This window comes from Gadus morhua, chromosome 7 (assembly GCF_902167405.1).
Source record: "Gadus morhua chromosome 7, gadMor3.0, whole genome shotgun sequence".
Lineage (NCBI taxonomy): Eukaryota > Metazoa > Chordata > Actinopteri > Gadiformes > Gadidae > Gadus > Gadus morhua.
In genome coordinates this window covers 29,173,351-29,183,861 of record NC_044054.1, presented here as the reverse complement: position 1 = coordinate 29,183,861, position 10,511 = coordinate 29,173,351, and the positions used below count along the sequence as shown (strand labels likewise).

Sequence of the window (10,511 nt, the reverse complement as noted above, 5' to 3'; positions counted from 1 at the left end):
GCCAAAATATTTAAGGATCATGCTGTGTCACTCCACATTCCGAGGTTGTGTTGCGATCGTCGTGCATTTCAAATCCTGCTCCCAGTGCGGGCTGTGTGATCTGATGTTGTTGAAGTGCCTGAAGCTGCCATGCGCTCCAGGAACACCGCTGAAGGCTGCCGACAGTGACAGCGAAGGTACGACAGAAGTACTGTCACGCGATGTGTTGGGTAAAGGAGTCGCGCGTAACACTCACGTTGGATCCGACACTATCCTCATGTCTAGAATAATTCCTCACAAGATATGCACAGCGATTGAACAAACCACCCCGATTGTGTGAAATAAGCCAACTAAAGCACTGGAGTTAAACACTGTTTGTCCTTCTTCTGGTTTTATTTGCTATTTTCGACGATTAGTTCATACACTGTGGTCCTGAGGTCTGTGTTTTGTTTACAGCATAACGAGAGAGGAGTTCTGAACATGATCATTCTGAGCTGGATTTAACCATTTTATGATATGTTTTGTATTTTTGTCACCTCTATATTGACTCTGTGTCACAACACAGTTTCCTGCTATCTGTTGTGTCGAGCCCACCGTGTGTGTGTGTGTTTGCTTTCTGTATTATGTCATATTTATTCGAAGACGAGTATCACAGAGGTCATTAACTTCACACAAATGGATTGATTACCCTTAAACCCAATCACGTAGGAGTGGTTTCCTGTGAGCAAGACTTTCTTGTAGCATAAACATAACATAACTCTTCTGTCTGAACAGAATCTCGACTGAGCCACATACACACTCTTGCCGTGGACTACCAATGGCGTCAGTGGTGATGCTGTCTGCGTTTAAGGATTAATGTATCAGACATTGTGTGTGCCACCTGTCCACTGTCACGATTCCAGTGGAACTGGGAGTCTGGAAAAACTGGTTGCTCTACACATGATGAGCAGACGCTACACCACAATGATTTTGACTAGCATATCACAACTGAATTGTATTGTACTTTTTAACACATGCTGTGAACCTTTTCTCTCACCCTGGTGTTCATTACTTAAAAAAAGCAAAATGTGTGTCGAATCACATCAATCGTTTTTGTCAGTTTATCCTCAACCCCACAGTTATAAAGTTATCTTGTTTTCATTAACTGAAATCCTGAGCCAATGTATACAAGAAGGGTTTGTGTTCTGTTTGGTTGAAAAACGATTACTGTACATACATCTGTCATCAAATGCACTTTTTGAGTCTTATCCCTCACAAGGCAAATGTAAGCTATGCAATGCAATCACGTTCCCATGCCATCTGTATTGAAATTTCACCCTAAAGAATTTGATATGTGTCTTTATATGAATTACTAAATATGTATAATAATAAATATGGTTTCTTTATCTTAACAATAGTTGTTTTGGTGTCCATGCTGGGGGGGGAAGAGAGAGAGAGAGAGAGAGAGAGAGAGAGAGAGAGAGAGAGAGAGAGAGAGAGAGAGAGAGAGAGAGAGAGAGAGAGAGGAGAGAGAGAGAGAGAGAGAGAGAGAGAGAGAGAGAGAGAGAGAGAGAGAGAGAGAGAGAGAGAGAGAGAGAGAGAGAGAGAGAGAGAGAGAGAGAGAGAGAGAGAGAGAGAGAGAGAGAGAGAGAGAGAGAGAGAGAGAGAGAGAGAGAGAGAGAGAGAGAGAGAGAGAGAGAGAGAGAGAACTTTGCGCTGATCGGATTGGTTCAGCCGGCAGTCACACATCGTGACGCAGCTGCTTGTTTCCCGTACTCTCCTCTGCGCGCCGTGTTGTTGTTTTTTAAGGACCAACATGGCTACCGCGAGTGGTGCAGGAGAAGACCTCAGGAAAGAGCTGTCGTGCTCCATCTGTTTGGATTTCTTCAAAGAACCCGTCATATTAAAATGCGGACACAATTACTGCCGCTGTTGCATCCTCACGCACTGGGAGGAGACGGGCGACGTCTACAGTGGTTACCAGTGTCCCCAGTGTCGAGCGGTATGTGGCTGTGGTGGTGGTTTGCTGATGGGTTGTTTCCCATGCGTCAGTCAGTCGTTCCCTGTCTGTCTGTTCCCCGGTAGCTCCGTGTCGTGTCTCCGGTATTGTGGTCCTGGTAAAAGTGGCCGGCCTCGTGGGTGTGTGGACGGCACGGTGTTGGCAGCGTCGTCAGATGACGTCACCTCATTGCATCCTTTTTGGGAAGCGAAGATAACGATGGGAGAGAAATGCGTTGACGGTGACACATTGTGTTCACATTCCTCTCACATCGTTTGTCAAAGGCAGTTTCTGGATGAATTGTCTGTGCTACTGTTGTGGTAGAAATTAATGATTATATTCTAGGGTAAACTATGATTATTATTAGGCCTGTATATCTTAATGGTAGGAGACACACAGTGCCTGTGAGTCTGGGGTCAGAGCGTATGTTGGAAGGAACCCATGATAGGGGCAGGAAGCTACGGGGTTAATGCGTGCTGACCTCAGACTGGTGTCCTAAATGATTTTGTTGAAAATGTGGTTAGATGAACTCATGATTGATGTGGGCGGAAATATTGAACAAAGAAACTGTTGTGTGTGTGTGTGGATAAAGAAGAAGCTGATCCGTTGACCACCAGTGACTCTGCAGACCCACTCAGCTGTTATCGTTGTTATTGTTCTTACACGATAAAGTCTTTTGTCAATACTTGCTCCGGACCCCTCGATTTATTTTACTCTCTCTTAAACTAGTCAAAGTGTTTTATATCTCGGTTAAAATCTACCACACTGTCTGTCTCTGTCTCAGGTGTTCAACAAGAAGACCTTCACCAAGAACTACCTGGTCCAGAACCTGGTGGCCAAGGTGGAGGACTTTGAGTCGCTGAGCTCCTGTCCCCCACCCTGCAAACCGATCAAAGTGGACGGCAAGTGTGAGCAACACGGAGAGGAGCTGAAGCTCTACTGCGAGACGGACCACATGCCCATTTGTGTAGTCTGCAGGGAGTCTAGAGCACACAGGTATTACCTTCTTAGTAAAAGAGGATTAGGATGTAGTTAGAGTGTGTGTGCGCATGTGTGTGTGTTTTTAACAAGTTGTTACTGCTGTTCACTCGTCTTGTAATATCACCTGTTTCCTAAAACTGGCCGTACGAGTTCATCATTCAGTTTAAAAGGCTATTAACTGAATAGTTATGGTGCGCTTAACTTGGCATCATAATCTTTTTTTGTTTGGCATTGCATTCAATCGGAAACGGTTGCATTGCCAAGTAAGCCTAAAAACCAAAGGAATCTGATGTGGTGTGTGGTGTGTTGTGTGTGTGGTTTGTTGTGTGTCATGTGCAGCCTTCTATTGCTGTGTGAGGCTGTAGGCTGAACTCTTGTCTAAACATCGACGTCCTTGAATCAACTCTCCCTGCTCACCAGTACAAACAAAAGGCTGTTATTGTGCCAATATCCATTATCAAACCACTTGCTTGGCCTCGGTTCTGACTGGCCAAGCTATTCTATCTGAATACTTGGTAATATGTGTGTCCTACTGCATGGTGTGTCAGTGTGCGGGTATATACATGGGCCTTAATCCTGTGATCTTCTCTATGTTGTAGACACCATGAGGTCGTCCCAGTGCATGAAGTGGTCCACGACATGAAGGTATGAAAAAGAGTTTGAGACAAGGTCTTGACTAGCCTGGTCCTACCAGATTCTCGTACTCAATTTCATTTGCACAGAGTGTCTGGCCACTCCATTGACAAACGCTAACTCACTTGAAGGCGGGTGTCTGTTGGAGTTTAAAACGATTGGATCTGCCAAGTGCCACTCTTGATCTGCCAAAAGCAATCGCTAACGTTTGTTCTTGACAAACGTCTTCTGGCTACAACTCAAACTAGCACACAACCGCAACGAAATTGCTCTCAGCCAATCCCTCTTTTCGCCGATTGGACAGCCAAAATAATTGCTGCAGGAAACCCGCAAATATATACTGTAAATCCAGACCCAGTACTGAAGGGAAATTAAAATTGAGCGGAAGTAGTAGGCGGGCGGAGCAAGGCTTGGTATTGACGTGATCACGTGTTCATAGTCCAGCCTCTAACAGTCTCATGTACTAGCAAAGCCTGCATGATACTCCCAGGTCATGAACTGATTTACTTCTGCATTCCTGAATAAACAAAGAGTTTGTAGAGGATTATCTTATCCTATTTGATTCTACATTCCAATGAATTACACAACTGACCTTAAGGATCACTCATGCCCCTTTAGGGACACTGTCTGCCTGGAGACACTATCTTATGATAGCGCTTAAGTAACCCACAGTGCTATACAACATATAATCAAAGGACCCTGACAATAGAATTTTGCCATCTCTGGTGCCTCGCTGCTCATTGTCTACTCATATCTCCTCCTCCTCCTCTCTGATTTCCTCACAGATACCCATAATACAAAATTATATGGTAATGGTAAATCAGGGTATTACTCGACAGTATTACAAAATCAAAAAATCCTTGTCTTGTTAGATGTCAGTCTCAACTCATCCTATACGATTGCGCTATAACCTGGAGCTAAGATGAGTTCACTCACAGGCCTACTGAACATCACAAGCTGGAATCAACCGGTTTGTGTCGCTTATACGTATGAGAAGATATTCTTCTTTCTGTTGGACAGACTTTGCACTGCGTGAGCATGTGTATGGTATCCTGCTGACAATGCTCAATTAAATCAATCCGTCGATGCTGAGGTAATTTGTCCAGATGGAAATGGAGGAGCTCACACGTTATTCGTACATCCATCCTGACAATTAAATGTATTGGGTTAGGCTAATACATAGGCGGAACAGGACATCTTTAAGCCGGTGATGGTTGATACACGTTAAAAACTATTCAACCCTTTTTACAGTCTTTTAATCAAGTTAAAAACGGCAGCCACAACAATGGAGGGAACAGTGAATTTAAAAGAAATGGCTTGATTTTTTTTTTCAATTGACCATGCGACGAAGAATCCTGTCAATCAAAATTCAATAGTCAAATAGCATGTTCTAGATCAGTCATACTCAAGTAGCGGCCCGCGGGCCTTTTGTGGCCCGCGGGGTGTCTATTAATGGCCCTCGAGCTGTTTTGAAAAGTTTTTTTAATTATTAAAAAAAAAAGAAAAAAAAAAATCGTGTTGGGCGCTCTTATTTTGAAACCGCGCGCCGCGATCTCAATACGAGGCTGGGGGTTGCAACGATAAACAGATAGCACTCCAGCCCACAGACCGCTCCAGCCCTCCCAAACTCGAGGCAGACAGTCCATCTCAGCAGCAGTCAAGGCCGATTTAGGGTCGTTTTAGACGCAGAGACGTAAGCACGTAATTTACACAAGGGACTTGTTTTAGACAAGTTTTGATTTACGGTTCCTTTAAGGTTCCTTAAGGATTGCGCGTGTTGCAAGGGGATTCTCCGCCAGAACAGTAGGGGGAGCAACGAACGAATCTGTGGGCGTGGAAGTGGAAATCGCTGGCTTGTTTATATTTATAATTATCATAATTCGTTCTTGTGTTTTCTTCTTCTCCTTCTTCAAAATTCTTCATTCGCTTCTGTCACGGCCTTTTAAAAATGGCGCTATTATGCTGTAAAACCGGAAATGTGAGACTCCTGAAAGGATGTGGTTAGCTGGCCAATCACAGTCTTTGCGAGCTGCGTAGGGTGTGTTTCAGTCGCATAGTCAGGAATTTTGGCCGACGCACTTAAGCACGTATGGGGGGATATTTTACCGCGCAAGGGGGGGTTATGTATCTTACGTGCTTACGCGTTACGTCTAAAACAGAGCATATATCGGCCTCAGTCACACGTATACCGACCGGCCCCTTGAGTCACTGAAAAAAAAATTTGTGGCCCCTCATCATTTCTACTTGAGTACCCCTGTTCTAGATGTATGATCCCATGAGGGGACAGATAATCAGATGACTGGCTGCTGGGTCCTCCCTACAGATGGAGCTACAGCTGAGGCTGCTGGAACTGAACTGGCAGAAGTCGCGGTGTACCAGCGTCCGATTGGATGACGAGCGCACCAAGAACGAGTTAAAGGTACAGCACCACGGCTGACCTCCATTCGACATTGTTAATCAGTGTGCCCTGATACGAGACTAAACTGATCACCTAAAACATTAATTGTATCAGAATTGGTTGCGATCACGGCAACTTGTTATATTTCAATGTCATGCAAGTCTTTAGGGACGGTACATTAGAATGCATCATGGGATATTTTGTTGGTGATGCTCCACAATTTTGAGAGGACTCAGGCCGAGTTGTAGTACTGTAAAATCAGTGTGTCTGTCCGTCCGTGTGTCTGTGTGCCTTTGTATCCCTGTGTCCCTGTGTCCGCGCGTCCGCACGCTGCAGCTGAGGAAGCAGCGTCTGAAGGAGAGGATCGAGGCGGACGTCGGCGCGCTGGTGCAGTTCCTGCTGGACGAGCGCGACGCGCTGCTGGACGGCCTGGACGCCGAGGAGGTGGCCACCAACGCCGTCCTCGACGACAACCTCAAGACGGTCAAGGCCGAGGCGGCCGCCGTGGACGCAACCATCGCTGACGTCAACGACCACATCGCCGGGAAGACCAGCTTCGAGGTCGGTCGCGGGCCAACGTTGTCTGTGGTGGTGGTGTTGTTGTTTCTTTGTCGTCGTTGGTCATTGGTCAAGTCCCAAGACCAGTGGGTTACATTTTTTCGGGACATTTCTTGGCTGAACAAGAGGGAACGTTTCTCCACTGGCTGACATGTACAATAGGGAACAGGTTTAGTATTAGGTGTTGTAGCTACTACCAATTACTTTAATTATCCTCATATTCTGCAACATTCATAGTCAATGTTATTGTACCTGGTACTTTACTTTGAAACCCTGTTGAATGAAGAGTGGATTCTAAACAATGTCTGCCAGGGGATTGCCACTTGAGTGAAGTTTAACTACTTTCCTCTGAAATGTTTAATCAGTGTAATTTAAAACGTTTTCTGTGTCATTAACACCTTCATTTCATTCTTTCTTTCCAGAGTCTTGCTCAGTCCTACAATGAGTAAGTGGTTTAATACTGTATTTACTGCTTTCACTGAATAAACCATGTTAATGGCATTAGGATGTATCTAACTTACACATTTGATAATGCAAAATGATAGCATAAAAACACACATCGTCACTATTAAACTGGTTTATTGCAATTTGTATGTTTTATCGACATCCTGACGTGCGTGTGTGTGTGTGTGTGTGTGTGTGTGTGTGTGTGTGTGTGTGTGTGTGTGTGTGTGTGTGTGTGTGTGTGTGTGTGTGTGTGTGTGTGTGTGTGTGTGTGTGTGTGTGTGTGTGTGTGTGTGTTCGCACGCATGCTGTGGTAGATAATAACCGAATTCTATCACTTCAACTAAATAAGAGAGTATGAGGAACCGAGGAGTCCGGAGCAAGTATGACAGAAGACTTTATTGTTGAACCAGCAGCAACATGGCCGAGTAGTTTGCAAAGCACTGCCGATCATAAGATTCCTGTCTTTTTATTCTCACACACCAAGCTATTCCCCCTATGGTATGCCCACCCACAGTATGCATACTAGTTCTCCTTTTAAGGTAGGGCCGGTCAGCCATGCATTCATTTGAGACATATTGTTAACATCTGCAGCTCGTCTAAACTTTAAGTTGACGTCAGTGCACCCTGATGCATTGACCCCAGACTCTCTGGCGCCGTATCGAGTCTCTCCTAAGGAGGGGAGAGGTGATTCAGCTGCTTTCCACTATTAATGTATTTATATGATATATAGGCCTGATATTGCTCATAGTTTGCCATACAAAGTAATGGTTCATTTCTTCCATAGTGCCTGTACCTGTGTGCTTACGGCGTTCTCTGTCACCCTCAGAGCCATCCAATGCAAGGACTTCCCCCCCCTGGAGGCGGTGAACTGTCCCTCGGACTGGACTGACTTCTCGGGGCCCTTCCAGCTCATCGTGTGGAAGAAGATGATGCACGTGTTGCACACGAGTCAGTCTAACCCGTCTGTCGTCATGCATCTCTCCGTCTCAACCCCTCTCGCCCCCTTTGGGTCACGTCCCTCTCTCTCTTCCTAGTAGAGGTTCTGACCTTGGAATTATACACGTATTTCGCACGCGTCAATGTTGTTGTAATCTTTCCATTTCGAAATGGAGCTCAAGAAAGTTTATCTGTCTCACTCTCCGTCTGTTGTCTTCTCACTCCCTCACTCTCATTTTGTCTCTGTCTTTCTTTCTTTCTCTCTCTTTCTTGTCCTCTTTTTCTCATTCTTTCTCTCTCTCTTGTCCTCTTTTTCCTCATTCTTTCTCTCTTTCTTGTCCTCTTTTTCCTCATTCTTTCTCTCTTTCTTGTCCTCTTTTTCTCATTCTTTCTCTCTCTCTTGTCCTCTTTTTCCTCATTCTTTCTCTCTTTCTTGTCCTCTTTTTCTCATTCTTTCTCTCTTTCTTGTCCTCTTTTTCTCGTTCTTTCTCTCCTCTCTCCTCTTTCTCTCCTCTGTCTCTCTGTCTCTCTGTCTCTCTGTCTCTGTCTCTGTGTCTCTCTCTCCAGTGCCCCAGAACCTGACCCTGGACCCGGACACGGCCCACCCCAACCTGCTGATCACGGACTTTGACACCAAGGTGGAGGAGGGCCGGGCCTGCGGCCACGAGCCCGACCTGCCGGCGCGCTTCACGCGCTTCTTCAGCGTGCTCGCCACGGCCAGCTACGCCGGCGGACAGCACTACTGGGAGGTGGACGTCAAGGACAAGGGCGTGTGGTACCTGGGCGTCACCACCGAGTCCAGCAACCGCAAGGGCTTCGTCAGCCTCACCCCGTCGGCGGGCTACTGGAGCCTGTGCCTCCAGGACCGGCTCTACGCCAACGGCGAGAACGGCCGCATTCCCGTGGCGGACTACTGGAACTCGCCGCGCGTGGGCGTCTACCTGGACTACGACAACGGGCGCCTGTGCTTCTACGACGCCGTCACCATGAAGAAGCTGTACATGTTCAGCACGCGCTTCGAGGAGCCCGTCTGCCCCTTCTTCAGCCCCGGGAAGAACGACCCGGGGAGCCGACTGCAGATCTGCCACTATTACTGAGGGGGAGGGAGTCGGGGAGACTGCAGGTCTGTCACTATTACTGAGGGGGAGGGAGGGGGGAGACTGCAGGTCTGTCATTATTACTGAGGGGGAGGGAGGGGGGAGACTGCAGGTCTGTCACTATTACTGAGGGGGAGGGAGGGGGGAGACTGCAGGTCTGTCACTATTACTGAGGGGGAGGGAGGGGGAGACTGCAGGTCTGTCACTATTACTGAGGGGGAGGGAGGGGGAGACTGCAGGAAAAATCGGCCGATACGTGTAAAAAGCGCAAATATCGGCCGACCGATATATTGGTTGATCACTACTGCAGATATGCCACTTTCACTGAGGAGGATGGAGGTGGAGACTTGAAATAGGCCACTGTTACTGAGGGAGAGGGGGGGGAGAGAGAGAGAGAGGGGGGGGGGGAGAGAGAGGCTGCAGATATGCCACTTTTAGTGAGGGGGAGGGAGGGGGAGGCGGCTACGGACATGTGCCAATTTTACTAAAGGATCGAGGGAAAGAGAGAGAGACTGCAGATATGCTACTATTAGAGAGAGAGAGAGAGAGAGAGAGGTGCAATATGGCAGTAGCCTCTTTACCTCAAATAAACCGGGGCAATCCTTTTCATGCGCTCGGTAAACTGCTGGGTTACTTCTGAGGTTTAAGCAACTGCTTGGTTTCACAAGACGTATGAAGAGAGAAATGTCATTCTCTCTTATTGCAAGACTGATATCGTTTTAGACCGGAAGACTGACGGCTGACTAACTGTGGCTGAGGTAATGTGTTCAGCTGGGGTCTTCGTCAGTGTTGTCGGAATGCAACCCTTTTTTGGGTCAAATGTTAAAATGTATCTTATTGATCTCTTAAACAGACAATCATATGTGTAACATTTTTCCGATTCGACCATCTTTTTATTTTTTGGCGGCCTGGACACTGAATTTTGTGCTTTTACGCAATAATATTCCACGGCGGCACATATATATTTATCAGTTTTTAAGCCTTTGCGTTTACGTCACTGACGCCTTTATTCTATACGTTGTTCTTCGGAGCAGCAGTACTGCAAATTATCGAGTGTATCCGTCTTGTGTTTGAAGATCACTTTGCAAATCTTAACATGGCGTTCTCTATGTGGATCAAAAGCACATTCTCAACCCGTCTCAGGGTAAAAATGATGACTCATGTCCCAGTTTATGGCTCGTTATTTCCCAATCCCTACTGGATGAGTGTGAATGTTTCATACAATCTATACTGTTTTGGCTATTTTGTTCTGGCCAAATTTCTTTTTTTAGCTGAGTTAAGGAGAAGGTTTCCCTGATTGTTTGGGTGACTGACATGCCAATTTGCTATTGTGATTGCTTTTATGTTATTTTAATGCATTGAAGTCTGAATGTATGGAAACATCTAATTTGGTTTTTATAGAATGTTGTCACATTTTTGGACCTGTACATGAAAGATCGCAGAAATAAGAGTTAAATGTTGTTTTTTTCACGCAATGTTAATAAATGACCCAGTCATCAATGTT

General features: G+C 46.1%; 1 protein-coding gene across 1 annotated transcript; it reads left to right on the top strand.

Moving 5' to 3' along the window:
* Positions 1-1,705: 1,705 nt before the first annotated feature.
* Positions 1,706-10,511, top strand: trim47 (tripartite motif containing 47). The gene is made up of 8 exons (XM_030361476.1): positions 1,706-1,960; positions 2,742-2,953; positions 3,538-3,583; positions 5,895-5,990; positions 6,306-6,530; positions 6,950-6,972; positions 7,801-7,922; positions 8,478-10,511. The coding sequence occupies exons 1-8, from the start codon at positions 1,775-1,777 to the stop codon at positions 9,005-9,007; spliced, it is 1,440 nt and encodes a 479-aa protein (XP_030217336.1). The 5' UTR covers positions 1,706-1,774; the 3' UTR covers positions 9,008-10,511.